General features: G+C 55.8%; 1 protein-coding gene across 2 annotated transcripts in view; it reads left to right on the top strand.

Annotated features, from left to right (window-relative positions):
- Positions 1-16,217, top strand: part of IGDCC3 (immunoglobulin superfamily DCC subclass member 3) — a 43,868-nt gene extending 27,651 nt beyond the window's left edge. The window contains exons 3-14 of one of the 2 annotated variants that reach the window (XM_042252050.2): positions 7,485-7,629; positions 8,000-8,130; positions 8,603-8,740; positions 10,026-10,184; positions 11,342-11,507; positions 11,768-12,015; positions 12,206-12,370; positions 12,682-12,873; positions 13,030-13,134; positions 13,606-13,744; positions 13,870-14,074; positions 14,329-16,217. In XM_042252050.2, the coding sequence (XP_042107984.1) occupies positions 7,485-7,629; positions 8,000-8,130; positions 8,603-8,740; positions 10,026-10,184; positions 11,342-11,507; positions 11,768-12,015; positions 12,206-12,370; positions 12,682-12,873; positions 13,030-13,134; positions 13,606-13,744; positions 13,870-14,074; positions 14,329-14,496 (1,961 nt within the window). In that variant the 3' untranslated portion in view covers positions 14,497-16,217. Of the gene's footprint in view, positions 1-7,484; positions 7,630-7,999; positions 8,131-8,602; positions 8,741-10,025; positions 10,185-11,341; positions 11,508-11,767; positions 12,016-12,205; positions 12,371-12,681; positions 12,874-13,029; positions 13,135-13,605; positions 13,745-13,869; positions 14,075-14,325 lie in introns of both variants that reach the window. The other variant, XM_042252049.2, reaches the window with a different exon arrangement.
- Positions 16,218-17,832: the final 1,615 nt, after the last annotated feature.

Here is a 17,832-nt window from a genome sequence, read left to right as displayed (position 1 = left end):
CTGAATTTGTAATTTAATTTTAAGTGACCACATGTGACTAGTGGCTGCCATATTGGATAGCACAGGGATGGTCACTACAGCTGATAGCTGAAATCTGCTCCAAGTCCCCAGTGGTGTAAGGCTCTGTGGGTTCAGAGCGTTGCCCATGGTCTTCAGGCTCAAGACACCTGAGCGTCACTCATCATCACAAGTGACTGAAGGAGTTAAGGGTATTTCCTCTCAGTGGGCTTCGTCAGTGGCTCAGAAGGTAAAGAATCTGCCTGCAATGTGGGAGACCCGGGTTCAATCCCTACGTTGGGAAGATCCCCTGGAGAAGTGAACCAAAACCCACTCCAGTATTCTTGCCTGGAGAATCCATGGACAAAGGAGCCTGGCGGGCTACAGTCCATGGGGTCACAAAGAGTCGAACATAACTGAACAACTTTCACTCCTCTCAGAAGATGTTTCTCAGGAAACACCCTGGACCTCAAGTATTTGAAGGTCTGTTACATGAAGAATAGAATTGTCTTCTAGAGTAGCAATGTCCAGTGGAAATATAACAGAAACCACATAGATAATTTTAAATTTTCTAATAGTCACATATATTTTTTTAAAAAGTAAAAAAAAAAACAGAGAAGTTAATTTTAATAATAAACTTTATTTTACTTAATATATACAAAGTATTATTCCAACACAAAATCATTACTTTTAAATTTTAATAACTTTATTATATTTTCGACTGTCTTTAAAAATCCAAACTATTATCGTTTCAACTTCATCAGTATTTAAAATTCTTAGCTATTATTATCAATTAAAATTATTTTTCCAACTTTTTAATTGTGGTAAAATACACGTAACGTAAAATTTACTGTCTTGACCATTAAAAAAAATTTTTTTAATTTATTTAGCTGTGCTGGGTCTTAGTCCTGTGGGATCTAGTTCCGTGACCAGAGATTGAACCCAGGCCCCCTGCATTGGGAGCCAGGAGTCTGAGCCACTGAACCACCAGGGAAGTCCCTATCTTAACCATTTTTAAGTGTGCAGTTCAGTGGCATTGCTGCTGCTGCTGCTAAGTCGCTTCAGTCATGTCGACTCTGTGCGACCCCATAGACTGCAGCCCACCAGGCTCCTCTGTCCCTGGGATTCTCCAAGTACCTTCATTTTTTATGCAAACCACCACCACCATCCATCTCTAGAATTCTTTTGCCCTCCCCAATGTGAATCTCTGTTCCCCTTAAACAGTAATTCCTTCAACCTCTCTCCCCATCAGCCTGTGGCAACTTCCATTCTACTTTCTGTCTCTATGAATTGACTACTCTAGGTACCTCATATAAGTGGAATCATGTAGTACTTGTCTTTTGGTGACTGGCTTATTTCACTTAGCATACGACAGAGGATGAGACGGCTGGATGGCATCACTGACTCGATGGACGTGAGTCTGAGTGAACTCCGGGAGTTGGTGATGGACAGGGAGGCCTGGCGTGCTGCGATTCATGGGGTCGCAAAGAGTCGGACACGACTGAGCGACTGAAATGAACTGAACTGAACTGAATGTCCTCAGAGTTCATCTACGTTGTGGCATGGGTCAGAAGGCTGAGTAATATTCCACTGTGGGCTTCCCTGGTGGCTCAGTGGTAAAGAATCTGCCTGCCTGCCAGTGCAGGAGACGCAGGTTCTATCCCTGCGTTGGGACGATTCCGTGGAGGAGGAAATGGCAACCCACTGCAGTGTTCTTGCCTGGGAAATCCCATGGACAGAGGATTCTGGCGGGCTACAGTCCACGGGGTTGCACAAGAGTCAGGCACGACTTCGTGACTAAAAAACAACAGCAGCGATATCCCATTGTGTAAACATATTTCGTTTATCCATTCATCTGTTGATGATCACCTGGACTTCCCTCACATTTTAGCTATTGTAAATAAGGCTGCTTTGAACGTGGATGTACAGCTACTTCTTTGAGACCTGTAATTCTTGGGGGTAGATACCCAGAGGTGGAATTGCTGGGTCATATGGTGGTTCTGCTTTTAAGTTTCTATTTATTTGTTTATTTTTGGCAGTGCTGAGTCTTTGTTGCACACTTGGGCTTTCTCTAGTCGTGGTGGGCGGGCTTCTCATCGTGGTGGCTTCTCTTGTGGAGCATGGGCTCTAGTCAGGGGGGGTTCAGTATTTCCTGCAGACAGGCCCAGGAGTTGTGGCCCACGGGCTTAGTTGTCCCGTGGCATGTGGGATCTTCCCAGACCAGGGATCAAACCCGTGGTCCCTGCATTGGCAGACAGATTCTTAACCATTGGACCACCAGGGAAGTCCTCTCTTTTTAAGTGTTTGAGGAACGCCCTCACTGTTTTTGCTAGCAGCTGCAGCAGTTAACGCTCCTACCAACAGTCCACGACAATTCCATTTTTTTCCCAGGCTTGCCAACACTTGTTATTTTCTGTTATTTCTTGCTGTTGCTTTGATCGTAGCCATCCCAATGGGTGTGAGGTGGCATCTCATTAAGGTTTTGATTTGCATTTCTCTAATGCTTAGTGTCTTTTGGTTTGTACTAAATCTTTGAATTCCAGTGTGTATTTTAAAGGTACCGCCCAACTAAATTTGGACTGGTCACATTTCAAGTGCTTAATAGCTGGCTCCTCTATTGGAAAATGAAATTCTCAGGGGGAAAGTTGGGGCATTCATTGGGTGGAAGCATATGGGGTTCAGGCATGTCTCTAGCACAAGGAAAAGTGTTCACATCTGAGCTGCTTGAGGGGCAGCAGGGCATTCAGGACATCCCTGGTCCTTGGCAGGGAAGGATCCAAAGAGAGGGACTGGCCTTGATGGCCTTCGGAAGAGTTTGCAGATCGTGGTTGTTCTTCTTGAAGGGCAGTATGGATGGGGGCAGTTGGTGCCTCAGACCCCCAGGGCCTCCAGCTTCCACAAAGGCTGTGTTTTGAACGCTCCATCCTGGCAAGCCCACTGATCTTTTTGTCATCATACACCAGACAGGAGTCTGGCTGTAGCCAAGGGCTAGAGGCTGGGCCAGGGGGATGTGGCCGGCTTCCTTCCCAGAACTCTGGCCCGACCCTTCCTGCCCCGCAGCGTCCCCCTGGAGCCTGTCTAATCAGATCCAGGCCTGACCTTGCCAGAGGTCCTGGACCAGGAGGAAAGCCCCCTCCCCTCCCTGAGCCACTCTAGATCTGGCTCTCAGGAGAACTCCCCTCCCCTTGGGTGATTTATAGGGGCATCCAGGAGCCATATCCTGCCTGTTTCTGCTCCCTTCCAGGCTGGTGGGTTGCTGGGCTCTCTCTCTGAACCCTCTTTCTTCATGGCGTGTGTATACCCATAGCGGAAACAGGGAGTGGCTGGGAGACTCCTCTGCAGACTGTTGGGGGACAAAGTTACTTCCTTCTTCGCTTCTCCACAGTGACCGCCCCCCCCCCACGCAAGCAGACCTCTGTCCACCCTGTCACTCTCTCTGGTCCTCACCCCAGAGGGGCGTCCCAACACGACCCCCTCCCATAACCCAACTTGAAGCAAGGAACCCACAATGGCCCCTACCTGACCAACAGGTGTCAGCAGGAGAATAAAGCATCGGCAGCCACAAGCCACAGCTCACCTTCGCATCCGCCAGCCACGGACACGCTGCCACCCACACTGGCCTCTGGGCAGTGTTTCCAGCCCCCACAGTGACCCGTGTCTGCCGTTATCTACCACAGTGGCCTCCAGGATGGCTTGCTCAGGGATCAGGGTTTTTGGAGGTCCAGTCCTCAGCCCGTCAGCCCCATGGCTGCCCAGGGACCCTTTCCCAGAGTGAGACACGATCAAGGACTGCTTCCCCTAGCTCCGAGGCCAGCTTGTACAATCCAGTGCAGAACAGACTTGTCAACCCAACACGTCCTACTCTGAGAGATCGGAGATTTAAGTGGACCCTAGAAACTTTCTCCCCTGACTTCAGGAGTGAACTTGGAGTGAGTGGACAATTCCCAGAGACCCCAGCTCAGCTGAGAATAGACAAAAGAAAGTGAACGTGTTAGTTGCTCAGTCGGGTCTGACTCTTGCAACCCCATGGACTGTAGCCTGCCAGGCTCCTCTGTCCGTGGGATTTCCCAGGCAAGAATACTGAAGTGGGTTGCCATTCCCTTCTCCAGGGGATATTCCCAACCCAGGGATCAAACCCAGGTCTCCTGCATTGCAGGCAGATTCTTTACTGTCTGAGCCACTAGGAAGCAAAGGCTTGTTTATGAAGGTGGCAGGAATCAGAGATGGTAGGCCCTGAGGAGCTCCTGTTCACCCCTTCATCTGTGGAGGGGAGGGCAGGCGCTTTTGTTACACTGAAGCAGTGGAAACAGGGTTCCCAGAGATGGGCCATTATGTATACTTTCAGCATCATCACTCTAGAGATGAACTTGTAGCCAAAGCAGTAGAATAAAAGGTTAAAGTAAAAGAAAGGGATCCAGCATGGAGTCGGATTTGCTCTTCCTTATTACCCTCGGACACTGCCTGCCCAGGGCCTCACTGTAGTCCCCCAGGACACTGCAGGGATTCACGGGGCTGACCCAAGGGTTGAATAGGAGTGGGAGGAAAGGAGGGGAAGAAGGAGCCTCCGATAAAGGGGGCCAGCCCTCCTATTGCACCACCTGGAGCACACCGTGCAGCCAACTGGGCTTGAGGGGTGGGGTTTAGGAACCGTCTCCGGGGCTCACCACAACTTGCAGCACGGTGGTAACTCCCAACCAGTGAGAAAAGGCTAGTCCCACCTGCAGTCCACTCTGGGGTCACCTGGCCTTGGAGAGTGAACAATTTGCTGGAGCACTAAGGGACACCCCAGCACAGGGCTTAGGGCGTGGAACTTCTGATTTGGGGCTGGTAGAGCCACCAACTGGGCCTGGGCCTCAGTTTCCCCTTCCTAAAGTAAATGGGTTGGCTCGCGATGAGTTGTTTTCATGCACTTTTCAAAACAAAGCTACGCTTCAAAGGAGATGTTTGGCAGAATGGCAGTTGGGTGAAGCTGATAGAGAGGTTCATCAAGGTGCTGCTCTGAGGGAGCAGAGCAGCCCTCCTGGGTGGGGAGGGGCCCTGGCTGCCTCCCAGGGGCCCTGGGGACCTTTCAGACTCTTGTACAGTGAAAAGATGAGCAGACCGACTCCTTAACGACTCCTTAACTACCGCCTTTTCCTGCTCCAGCATTCCTATCCGGCAGGGCATTCAAGCCAGGCTTTGTCATTGTTTAGTTTTAGGGGGAGGAAGAAGCTTAGAAGCCAAACTTTGTTCATCCTCAGTGCCCTGAGGAGAAGCAGTCCCTTCCCTGGTATCTCTCCCCAGGCCAGCTCCTAGCTCTCTGTACCTCCAGGGAGCCCAGAATGGGGGCTGGAAACACAAAAGGATTCGGTTCCTTAATGAGGAGGCATCTGTACTCAGCAGAGCCATTAGTCCCCGCCCCAATCCCCTGGGGGACTGCAGGCTCCTCTCCAGCTGGAGTGAGGGGGTGGGTGGGGGAGAAGGGGGGGGTGGCAGGCAGCTCCTCAGCTCCTGAGTGGGTCGGGCTGGGTTGTGGGGGCACAGACAGCTGACCCAGGAGTCTGGGTGCCCTCTCCACTCCCTAGGCCTGCCTCCAGCCCTGCCCTCCTGGAGGCTGAGGCCTGGAAGCAGCAGAGGGGTCCCACTGGTTTGTCTGCCCCCTCCCCTGAACCTCTGGGCTGACCTGCAGGCTATTGGCCAAACACAGCCTTTGGCCTGAGACGGGGTAGACTGACCTCACGATGCTCCCTGGGGATCATTTCACCAAGCCTGATGGGGACACCAGCTGGGCACTTGCCCCCACCCCCCTCCCCTAGGGCCCAAGGTGCCCTTTGTAAGAACTATATCTACCTGGGGACATGTGTGATGGATTACCTACACAGAAGCCACAGAAGCGGAACCATACACCAGCCACAGGAGCTGAGGGATACAAACCCCCATTCACATCCAGCCTCAGACCCACACACCACACCACACATACACACACACAGCCCCGTCCTCCCGCACACACAGCCCTGCACACATGTGCAAGGAGGTGCTCACACCCATCAGCCACACTCCCAGGAGGCCCTGAAAGAGGAGGAGGCAAGGCTGGGGATTTTTATGCATGTTTATATTTAATGAACCACATGCAAATGAGACGGAGAACGTGCCACAAAAGAGTCAGCCCCCAGAGACTCTGGCAAGAAGGGCACAAAGGCTTGGCCTTTCTGAGCTGCCCTGGAGTCCTGCACAGGCTGGAGGATTGAGGGGGTCTGACATGGGGTGTGCCCACCTGCAACCAGGGAGCTGGGAGCCGGAGCTGGGACAAGCTCCAGGGTCCCTGCTGCTGTGGGGGAGGGCTCCTTCTGGGAGGGGACAACTGTCCCCATTGATGGAGTGTTGGAGGGGAGGGGCTGCCTGCCTGGACAGATGGTGAGCCGCCTTCCCGCACTTGAAGCAAAGTGGATTTTAATGAAATCACAGCCCTGGTGCTGAAACTGGGAAGCCGCGTGGGAGGGGCCCCTTCCCCGGGGCTTTACAGGTTGGGGAGTGGGGATGGCTGGGAATGAGGGTGGGCAGGGACACTTAACCAGCTGAAAATGGAGTGAGGGGAGGGGGGTGGCCTACGGCCCCTCTCATGATCAACCCCTCTCATGATCAGCGCTGGAGCAGTTAGTTCAGATCCCCGAAAGGTGGGGAGGCAGTCCCTGAATATTTATGACACATTGAAATGTAGATTGGTGGGTCTGACAGTCTTCTGAGAGGCTTGTCACCTTCGATGGATATACCACCCTCTTGGGGTACGTTGAGAAGCTGCAGAAGAACCGGGGATAAAGGGATGAGGATGAAGGGCAAAGAAAGCCACTGGGCTCTGGTCACCAGGGTCTAAGGACTGCTGGGTGACGCTGGCCTAGTCACTTCCCCTCTCTGGGCCTGTTTCCTATTCTGTAAAATGTGCAGCATACTATTTAGCACCTGCATACTTTAGCCAGGGGAGGGGGGCTTCCCTGGGGGCTCAGTGGTAAAGAACCCATCTGCCAATGCAGGAGACTTGGGTTCAATCCCTGGGTCGGGAATATCTCCTGGAGAAGGAAATGGCAACCCACTCCAATATTCTTGCCTGGGAAATCTGTAGCCCTCCAGGCTCCTCTGTCCATGTGGGTCACAAAAAGCTGGACATGACTTGCGACTGAACAACCACCACCACCTAAGGGGGAGTTTATAAAAAATAAATCCAAAAGCAGCTGTAAAAGTGGGGAGCAGGCCCTGGGAGCAAGGCTTTCCGTAACTGGCCTCTGTGTGCCCACAGCCCACTGTTTCAGTGTTAGAGGTTTATCATTCAAGAATTCGTCCATACCTTTCTCAGTGTCCAGCCAGGCCTATACTGTGCCTTTGGGGGAGATGTTCCCACAGGTAGGAGGCAGGGTAAGCGCTGCCGTGCGATCTGAGGCCCCCACACCCTCTCCCATCCCCTCTGCTCCTCGGCAGCGTGCCTCCCCCGTGCACACCTCCTTTTCTTTCTCCAGCCATGTCAGACTTCCACGTGCATCCCCAGGCCACCGTGGGCGAGGAGGGCGGTGTGGCCCGCTTCCAGTGCCAAATCCACGGGCTCCCCAAACCCCTCATCACCTGGGAGAAGAACAGGGTCCCCATTGACACGGACAATGAGAGGTGAGCCCTGGGTGGGCGTGACCGGGAGGCTCATGGTATGACCAGGAGGCAGGCCCAGTCCAGTGTCTGGGCCTTGAAGAAGGCCTGCCTGCAGCCTCTGGGGTGGTATTCCTGCAACTTTGTTGAGACTGAGTATCTGGGTGGCTTGTGGACCCAGATGTAATACTTGAGTCAGTGAGAAGATGGGTGTGTGGCCGTTTGTTGCTGAGGCTGGAATTGCAGGTGTGTCCACCAGTGAGAGTCCCAGAGTGTGTCTGCGATGACGAAAGTGAGACTGGGACCGTGGCTGGGTGGTGGGCTGTGTCCGTGATGCTGAGTGTCCTTGGGCCAGGGGTGCTGTGCTGGTGGTTGACCGTGCCCCCCACCACAGGTACACGCTGCTGCCCAAGGGAGTCCTGCAGATCACAGGCCTTCGGGCTGAGGACAGCGGCGTCTTCCACTGTGTGGCCTCGAACATCGCCAGCGTCCGGGTCAGCCGCGGGGCCAGGCTCACCGTGACAGGTGCGGGCCTCTGCCCATCGCATCCTTCCCCACCACCACGTCACCCTCCCTTCAGTGGAGTTCCAGGGCCTGGACTGTCGAGTGTGTACCGAGCACCTTCTGAGCGCCTAGCTCTGTGCTCAGGAGGAGCCGAGGAGGGCGCAGGGACCCCGAGGAGGGTGCAGGGACCTCGAGGTCCCTCGCTAGCTCAGATCTCTTGGAGGAAGCCCACCCTCTGCTTCTAGGTGGTTGGGTGGGGGTGGCTGTCCCACCGCGAGAGGCCCTGACTGGAGAGATGAGTGTGATAACGTCCAGGGACTGCCAGCGTCACCTCTCTCCACCCACCGGACCTGGTTTGGGGCTGCAACTTGTCTCCCACCCCCCATGGCCTAAGCTGTGTATATGGGTATGGGGTGGGCGGGGGGGGGGGGAGTGTGGTGAGGAGGTGGGAAGGGTCCCAGCTACAGTGAGCAATGTGGCATCTTCCTCCCAGGCTCCGGCTCTGGGGCCTACAAGGAACCTACGATCCTCGTGGGGCCTGAGAACCTCACCCTGACTGTGCACCAGACCGCCGTGCTCGAGTGTGTCGCCACGGGCAACCCGCGCCCCATTGTGTCCTGGAGCCGCCTGGGTGAGCCCCATCCTGCAGCCCCCGCCTCCCCCAACCCTGGGAGGGCCAGTCTCTTCTCCCAGTGCTGGGGGAACTTGGAATCCTGTTTATTCTCCGTGGGGGTCCGTTTTCTCGAGTCCTAGGGAGGGGGTGGTTTCCCTCTCCTTGGCAGGACCAGGGAGGTCCGCCTGCCCACTGCATTCTCCCTCCCCCCCGTGTAGATGGCTTAGCTCCCCGGGTTACCTCATCCAGTCCTCCTCCAGTCCTGTGCCAGCTCACCTCCTCCATGCTCCGCTCACCCTTGGCCTCACCACTGGGGCCTCCAGAACCTCTCTGCAGCTCTCAGCACCCCTAGTCACTTCCCCCTCCGGCTCATCTCTGTCCTCTACACCCTGGCCATCTTACCCAGCGATGCAATCCCAAACCCCTCCAAATCTCAGCCAGTAGTCACACCCTCTCTCCGAGTGCCCGAGTCTCTAGCCTGGTCCCTTAAATCCCCAGCCTAAATCCCCAGGCAGCTGAAGGAGAGAAATGAAAGGGTGCAGATGGGCCCACATTGTCTGAGTGGAGAGGTCACTGGGGGAAGGAAAGTCTGGAGGGGACGGGGTGGGGTCGCATTCACAAGGAGACTGCAGTACATTGTAGCAGCTGAGTGATGGGGAAGGAGGGGGCAGCAGGCAGGATAATGGAGTAGATTTCACCACTTCAGAGGTTGAATGGGGAGCTGTCTCCTCGCATTCTGACTGTGCTAATCTGATCCTGGGTGGGGGGAGGGCCCAGGGCCTGGGAGAGGCTGAAAAGAGTGGCCTCACCATTAGGAGGAGCCCATAGGCCTGGTAAAGACCATCTGGGAGAGCATTTCCCAAAGCGTGATCTGCAAGGGGAAGGGATGGCTTGGTGGTCTAGCAAGTTTGGGAAACCGAGTTAACCAGATGCCTTGGCTGCGGGACTTGTCAGAGCCTTGATATTAATGGGCACTGGGATAGTCAAGGAGCAGAATGGATATTTGATCAAGGAACTTTGCTCAGGAGAGACAAATCAGGCTGGGGAACATCCACGTAAGACCTTACTTTCCTGTTTGAGAAACGAGGCGGAGGGGACTTGAAGGTCACCAGAGAGGCAGGATTAGGACCCAGTTCCCTCCTGCCGGGGCAAGAGTTTCCTGTGCTGCCCCTGCCCCTCCAGCATGCCGTGATGCTTGGAGAGAAGAGCCAGAGGCAAAGACAGGGGCTCCCTGGAGGACTGATGGTGCTCAAGCTGGGACGTTCCTGGACACCTCCCTCCCTGACCCTCCCTTCCTCTTTAGATGGCCGCCCCATTGGGGTGGAGGGCATCCAGGTGCTGGGCACGGGGAACCTCATCATCTCAGACGTAACTGTACAGCACTCAGGCGTCTACGTCTGTGCAGCCAACAGGCCCGGCACCCGGGTGAGGAGAACAGCCCAGGGCCGGCTGGTGGTGCAAGGTACGGGCTCCCCCACCCAACGCCGCCCCACACTGCCCCTTCACCTGCCCCATCCTGCCCAAGCCCAGGGCCTGATGCTTGCCCACGTGCCTGTCCTCACCCTAACCTTGCCCCTGCCCTCTCCAGGCCCCTCCCCTCTCCAGGCCCCTCCCCCCAGGAATGTATGTGTTGGGAAGGGAAGGGCATCTTTGGTCATTGGTCCTTCCAGGTGCCATCACCCCCCATTCATTTCCACCTTGTAATCTCAGCGGGTCTGCCTGACTTGTGCCATCCCCCTCCCTGGGTCCCTCCCGTCACATGCTGTTCTCATTCACACATGTGGCACTTCCACGCTCACACCTGCACGCACGCTCTCAGCATGTTTGTCATTTCACACTCTCACACCCCAGCTCCCTCCACACACGCAAACACAGACACACACATTCTCCCCTCCGGAAGCGTGTGGGCCCTCTGCAGTTGACCAGGTCATTCTGTCCATCCTCCTGTCCTGGACCTCAGCTGTCTCTGTGAACTGGGCTCGGGGATCCATTCTCGGGGTGGGGGTCGGGGGCGGGTTCTGTGGTTGTTCCCTCCTGGAGAGCTGGGGAAGAGATGGGAGAGAGCGGAATTAGGAACTTAAATGCCTGTTTGTTTAGCATTCCATGTGCCGTTAATCTGTCCAAATGAAAGTGATGGAGCATTTCATTTCTCGGGTGTTAATGGAAGCTCGAGGCTTGGGATTGGAGGAGAGTGGAACAGAATGTAGGGGTGAGGGGAGCCGGTACTGAGGGCTCATCCATCTCCCCGTCATTACCGCCTTCAAGGTGCAGCCAAACCTATTAGCACATTTATTTATTTAACAATTTCCTGAACAGGGAGCTCAGCTTGATTGCTTTCGGATACAAATGTCAGTCTTTTAAATAGTCATTGAAATGGAGTCCTCTCTTGGGTCTGCCTCTCCGAGGCGGAGGGAGGTGAGGGCTGCCATATCCTGGAGGCTGGACCAGGCTGGAGGGTGGGCCCCACTCGGGGCGGGGGGGGGGGGACTCTCCCCGCCCACCGGCTCTCCTGCAGGTCTCTGGCCCCGCCCTCTCCCCTCCTCATCCCTTCACTCAGAGGTGTCCCCTGCGTCTCCCCCTGACCCCTCACGTTTCTCTGTGCCCCTACCCTGACCCTAGCCCCGGCAGAGTTTGTCCAGCACCCCCAGTCCATCTCCAGGCCGGTTGGGACCACAGCCATGTTCACCTGCCAAGCTCAGGGCGAGCCACCTCCTCACGTGACATGGTTGAAGAATGGACAGGTCCTGGGGCCCGGAGGCCACGTCAGGCTCAAGAATAACAACAGGCACGTGCGTGGCGTGTGTGGGGGTGAGGCCTGGGGAGGTATCGGGGAAGGGGGTTTCGGATGAGTGGTCCAGGCAGGCCATGCACCTCCTGCTGGCCAAGAATACTAAACTGGGGGTCTGGAGACTTGGATTTGAGTCCCAGGTCTGCCCCTAACTAGCTGAGAAACCTCAGACAAGCCTGTTGTTGTGGGGAGATGTGGCCCACCTCCGAGGAGACTCTGAGAGGAGGAGGGGTCTGAGACTCCCCCTCTCCCTGCAGCACCCTGACCATTTCTGGAATCGGCCCTGAAGATGAGGCCATTTACCAGTGCGTGGCCGAGAACAGCGCCGGCTCCTCTCAAGCCAGCGCCAGGCTGACCGTGCTGTGGGCCGAGGGGCTGCCCGGGCCCCCCCTCAACGTGCAGGCGGTCTCCGTATCGTCCACCGAGGTCCGCGTGTCCTGGACCGAGCCCCTGGTGAACACCAGGGAGATCATCGGCTATGTCCTGCACATCAGGAAGGCTGCCGGTGGGTGGGGCCCCGGAGGGCAAGGCTGCCTCTGCAGCGCCTTCCTCTTACTCCCACGCGTCCTGACCCTCCTGACCCTACACCTTCCCTTGCTCCTCTGGACTGCCCCCTGGCGGCCGCCCCCGTTTCCCCAGTGTGGGCAGGATTCTTTCCTGCCCCTTCACTGCCTACCCCGCCCTGGCCTCCCCAGACCCCCCGGAACTGGAGTACCAGGAAGCAGTTAGCAAGAGCACCTTCCAGCATCTGGTGAGCGACCTGGAGCCTTCCACTGCCTACAGCTTCTACATCAAAGCCTACACGCCCCGGGGAGCCAGCTCAGCCTCCGCCCCCACCCTGGCTAGCACTCTAGGCGAAGGTGAGGTCTGGGTGTGGAGCACAAAGCCCCAGGGTTTTAGGCAGAACCCACGTGCACCGTTGTTCAGGCTGTGCAGGGCACATAGGGCTTCGCCCTGGGGCTGAGACGGGGCTGGGTCAGCTTGGAAGAAGGGGTGCCCTTTTCTGTTGATAATTCATGCAAAGGCGCTGTTTGAGCAAGCAGAGGCCCTGGGTAGAGTCAGCAACTGGGCTCTCGGGGGCAGTGGGGTGTGGGGCGTAGGTGGCTGGTGGGAGGGAAGCACTTCAGTGGCCACCACGTCCTCACATCTCAGCCCCCTTCTCCACCCACAGCCCCCGCCCCACCGCCGCTGTCAGTGCGGGTCCTGGGCAGCTCCACCCTGCAGCTGCTGTGGGAGCCTTGGCCCCGGCTTGCCCAGCACGAGGGCGGCTTCAAGCTGTTCTACCGCCCCGCGAGCAAGGCCTCCTTCACTGGCCCCATCCTGCTTCCCGGAGCTGTCTCCTCCTACAACCTCAGCCAGCTCGGTGAGGCAGACGCGGCCCGGGGCTTGGGGCGCTGGGCAGGGGTGCGGTGCCTGGGGCCAGCAGGCGGTTCCCAGGGGTCTTCTCCAGTTCACCCTGGAGACACCATTGCCTGGTGGGGCCTGGGGCGGTCCCTCAGCAACCTGCCCTTGCCCCCAGACCCCACTGCAGTGTACGAGGTGAAGCTGCTTGCCTACAACCAGCATGGGGACGGCAATGCTACAGTCCGCTTCGTGTCTCTGAGGGGAGCAGCTGAGAGGACAGGTGAGGGGTGGGTGTGGGGTCTGGCCAAAGACTGGCCCTTAGGAAGGGAGGCCAGAAGCTGAGTGGGGGGCGGGGGGAGCAGGCATCCAGGGAAAGGAGGCTCAAACAGTACACGAAGAGCTGGAGAACATAGGCTTAGATCTGAGCTTGATGCTTGGCTATGTGACCTTGGGTAAGTTACTTAACCTCTCTGAGCCCTCATTTTCTCCTTCATAAAACAGAGATGGAATACCTTTATAGAAGTGTATGGAGGATGAAATGGTCCATCTCAAGTGTTATTCCTAGTATTTGGCACCAAGTTAGTGTTCAGTCATTGGTAAAAAGAACCAAAAACGATGGGCTGGGACCCCGTAGACAAGGGCAAACGCCATGGGGACTAGGGGGGTAGGAGCAGATGTGGGAGAAGTAACCCACAAAGGCTGGGTGTCTGGGAGCCACAGCCCCCAACCTGCCCCTGCTTCTACACCCCAGCCCTGAGCCCACCATGTGACTGTCGGAAGGAGGAGGCCACCAACCAGACGTCCACCACGGGCATCGTCATCGGCATCCACATTGGGGTCACCTGCATCATCTTCTGTGTCCTCTTCCTCTTATTTGGCCAAAGGGGCAGGTGGGTCCTGGGCCGGCACAGGGCAGGGGAGCCACACGGGAGGGGCAGTTTGGGGCCCACTGTCTCTATCCCTGTGTTCTTGCCGCTCCCACATCCCTCCTCCTAACTCTTGGCTCATCCCCTAGGGTCCTCTTGTGCAAGGATGTGGAAAACCAGCTCTCCCCTCCTCAGGGCCCCCGGAGCCAGAGGGACTCTGGCATCCTGGCACTGAATGGGGCGGCACGGGCAGAGCGGGCCCAGCTGGGCCGAGACAGGAAACGTGTGGACGTGAAGGAACTGGAGCAGCTATTCCCCCGAGTAGGGGCTATGCAGCCTCACCCTAGACCCACGGTGAGTGCTCCTGCCTGAGCCAGCCCCCTGCTTTAGGCTGTGCCCTCCTTACCTTGGCCATAGGCCTCGGTCACCAGCCTCTGCCAAGCTACAAGACACAGAGCATCTCTCTCTGTGCCCCCAAGTCAGGCAGGAAGGCCTGGAGACCTAACCCCTGAGTGGAATGGGCTCCGGCGCCTGACCCTCTGACTCGGGGCTCGTGGGCCTCTGGCCCCCCTTGCTGAGGCCTGTGTGACTCGCCCTGTCCCCAGCAGGACCCCGAGGCCCCTGCCCTGTGTGAGGAGACCCAGCTCTCCATGCTGCCGCTTCAGGGGTTCAGCCTCCTGGAGGAGATGCCGTCGGAGGCCCCGCCACCCCAGGACGTGAGCCCTGGCCTCCCGAGTGAAGGACTGGCTGCCCAGCCTGCTCCCTCGGGACCGTAGCTGGTGTCTGGCAGGCTCTGCAGGGAGCAACCCCCATTCTCAGGTCAAAGGCAAGATTTCTCCTGTCATGTGGGATTCACGTAGGGGCTTCCAAGGCGCTTCTGTCCTGACTGATCCTCTGATTCTCAAGACCTACAGTAGCGTCAGCAAGAACCCCTCCAAGGACCCAGAAGGGTTCCTACAGGAGCCCCCGCCTTGGGCCAAGGACCCCCTTCACCTCTGCTTGTACCCACATGACTTGAAACTGAACTAATGTTTTCCTTTAAAAAAGAACAAACTTAAGAAAAAAAAAAAAAAAGAGCGAGAGAGAAAGAGAAGAGAGAAGGTGAATTAGACTCCAAAACTATGCGCCAGCTGAGGCTGGGCGCCCGACACTGTCAGCCTCTGCGACCTTGTTTTCTCAGGATGGAGTTTTGCTGTTTTGGCTCTCAGCACCTACCTCAGCCGGAATGAATGTCCTCGGGGGAGTGGGGCCGTGGCCTCAGCCCCTTGCTCCACAGAACCCCGAATGCACTCCTACCTCAAGCCCCTTTGGGGGCACCCCTTCTCCCTCCCCACATTATTGCCCAGAGTTAAGAAAAAAAAAAAAGGAAAAAAAACACTTCCCCATTTCCAGGTGTGAAAGAAAATGTCTACCTCGAAGTTCACTGGCTCTCAGGCCTGTGTTGTGTCACTGGACCGTCCCTCCTGGCTCCTCACCAAGGGTGGGTCTCTTGGGGCCTGCAGAAATAAAGATGGAATTGGTCAAAGAAAATGTGAAAAAAAAAAAAAAAAAAGAAAAGCCAAAAATAAGAGGAAAATTTGTTCCTGGGAGTGTAAATTGTTGCTCCAGACTAGCCGCTTCTCAGCTCCATCTCGTCGGCCTGTCCACTCCCATTTTGACCCTCTCAGCCAACTCATCCTTGACTGGGACCCCAAGGACCCTCTCTGTACCTGGGCCTTGGGAGGGTGGGCCGTCACCCTGCAGCCTGCCTGCCCACAGAGCCGCTGGAGCAGACTGGCCCCAGGAATGTACTGTGTGTGCTGGTTGTGTGCATGTTGGCGGAGGTGGGGGGGGGGGGTCCCCAGCCCTCTGTCCCCTGGGACACTGCCAGCTTGACCCACTCCCCCGGGCAGTGGACCAACCACTGTCAGCAGCTACAGCCGGAAACTATTTTTATACGAGGTGTGTTTAAGGATTTATGTTCTTGTGATTTCTTGTTTCTCTTTTCTGTTGTGTTCTTCGAAAGACTTAGTTAAAGATGAAGAAAAAAGGCAAAGGAAACAAATACGTATTTTTGGTTACACGCAAACATTTTTTTAAATAGCAGAAAGAAAACTTTTGTTTTAAAGAAGAAAATAAAACTGTATTCTTAAGTATGAGATTAGACCATAAAGTCCCTGACTCCCAACCCTCTAGGGACTCCCCACCCCAGACTTTAGTGGATTAGCTGAAGGAGGTACACTTGACGGGGTTTTCCTGAAAGACTGAAGTCTCATCCATGTGGATTGGGGAAGGGCGCTGTCCCTTCTCCCCGGTGCTGGGCCTGAGCCCAGGGTGCCTCAGACCTCCCAGGCAGTGCCCCGTGGTCCCTGCAGAGTTGTCTCCACACCCCCTTCCTCCTGGAATGCCCTCTCCCTAGGGAAGGGTGGGCATGCGGGAGGGCGGATGGGGCCACCTGGCCCATCTTGGGTTTGCCACACTCATTTTGACTGAATAAAAGTCCTGTTGCCAAAGTGAAGCTTGCGTGTTTGGGTGCCTGTGGCAGGTCCTAGGGGAGGGGTGGAAGTGCTGGATAACGGGGCGATCCAGGCGGACTCTGACAGGGTCGGAGCCCAGCGTGGTAACAGCGGAGCCCTGGGTGGTCCTACAGGAGCCTGCTGGGTCTTCTCCGTGGGTGGAGAGGCCAGGTAGGTTCTCGCAGCCTCCCTGGGCGGGGGTTGGAGGGGTGGAGTTTGATGTTCTCGTTATCACCATCTCCTCTCACAAATGATGGAACCGAGAAAGGATGAGAAATGAAGGAAACCTTTTATATCCCACACGGCCCATCTCGGCATGGTCGGCCGAGATCAGTTCGCATCCTGGCCAGGTAGCCTGGTTCCAGAGTTTGCCTTCTGACCGTGGCTCGTGCCTCCCTAGCTGGCAGGAAGGGATCCAAGACTAGTCCTTCCACCAGATGCTGACAGGCCACCGTACGGAGCCGGTGGCTGGGCAGGGCTATGTGCTTTTAAAAATAATCAGTTAATTACTTTGGCTGCCCCAGGTCTTGGTTGCAGCATGCAAGATCTTTAGATGTGGCAATGTGGGATCTAGTTCCCTGACCAGGGCTCGAACCGAGCCCCCTGCACTGGAAGTTCATGAGACATAGCCCCTGGACCACCAGAGAAATCCCAGCTATGTGCTTTTTTCTGCCTTGTCTATGAGGAAGGACTAAAGTTGAGGAGACTGGGGCCCTGACTGGCTGAGGCTTTACAGGACACACGGCCAGACCCTTGGCCAGGCCTCTCTGTTCCCCCTGTGGTTTCTTCAGTCCAGACTCCTGAAGCTGCTGAGTCTGAGAATAGGCCAAGAGAGACGGGGCTTAAAAGTGTCATGCTGACAAAGATCTGGAGGTCTCAGGGCTTCCTTGGAGGTCCACTGGTTAAGACGCCGCCCTTCCAATGCAGGGGGTACAGGTTTGATCCCTGGTCCCTGGATCCCACGTGCCGCACAGCAAGTCCAAAAAATTAAAAAAGACCCGGAGGTCTCAGTGGGCCTCAAGCTTAGGAAGAAGCAATGGTGTAACGCAACTGCTTAGACTGTCAATGTCCTCTCTGTTGCTGAAATGGAAAGCCAAGGCTCACCCCTGGGAGACTCTGCAAGTCTGGAGGAATGGGTTCTATACCCAGAGGCACCTTTTGAGAGGAACAGACAAGGACAGTGGTTGGCAAGCTGAGTTCTCCAGCTGTGGCTAGAGGGTCTGGGGGAGCCTCCTTGCCCATCACACCTAGAGCAGCTTGACTTCTTTTGTCTTCTAAGTTGAACTCTGCATGAGATTTTCATTAGAAAACAGGGTACTGCTTCTAAAAGAAACATCTGAAAGCCCTTGGCCTGGCACTTCTGGAAGAGGCCTGCAGGGGCGGCTGGGGCCAAGGTCAGGCCACAGACAGTGATGGTGCAGTGGATGCTGAGCTGGGAGAGAAGCCTGAGGCCACATGGTACCGTCATGGGTCTTGGTGAGCAGTGGTTGACTTGTCTTGATTTTCCCAGAGGAAGGAACTAAGCCCAAATATAGAAATAATACCTTGCCTTTCTTTACGCAGCACTCCACAAACACAGAAATTCTTCAACTTGAGCCATCCAAGGACCACCTGGGG

The sequence above is a fragment of the Ovis aries genome, chromosome 7 (genome assembly GCF_016772045.2).
Source record: "Ovis aries strain OAR_USU_Benz2616 breed Rambouillet chromosome 7, ARS-UI_Ramb_v3.0, whole genome shotgun sequence".
NCBI classification, from domain to species: Eukaryota; Metazoa; Chordata; class Mammalia; order Artiodactyla; family Bovidae; genus Ovis; species Ovis aries.
Note: the sequence above shows the minus strand (reverse complement) of the source record. Positions and strands in the feature narration are given on the sequence as shown.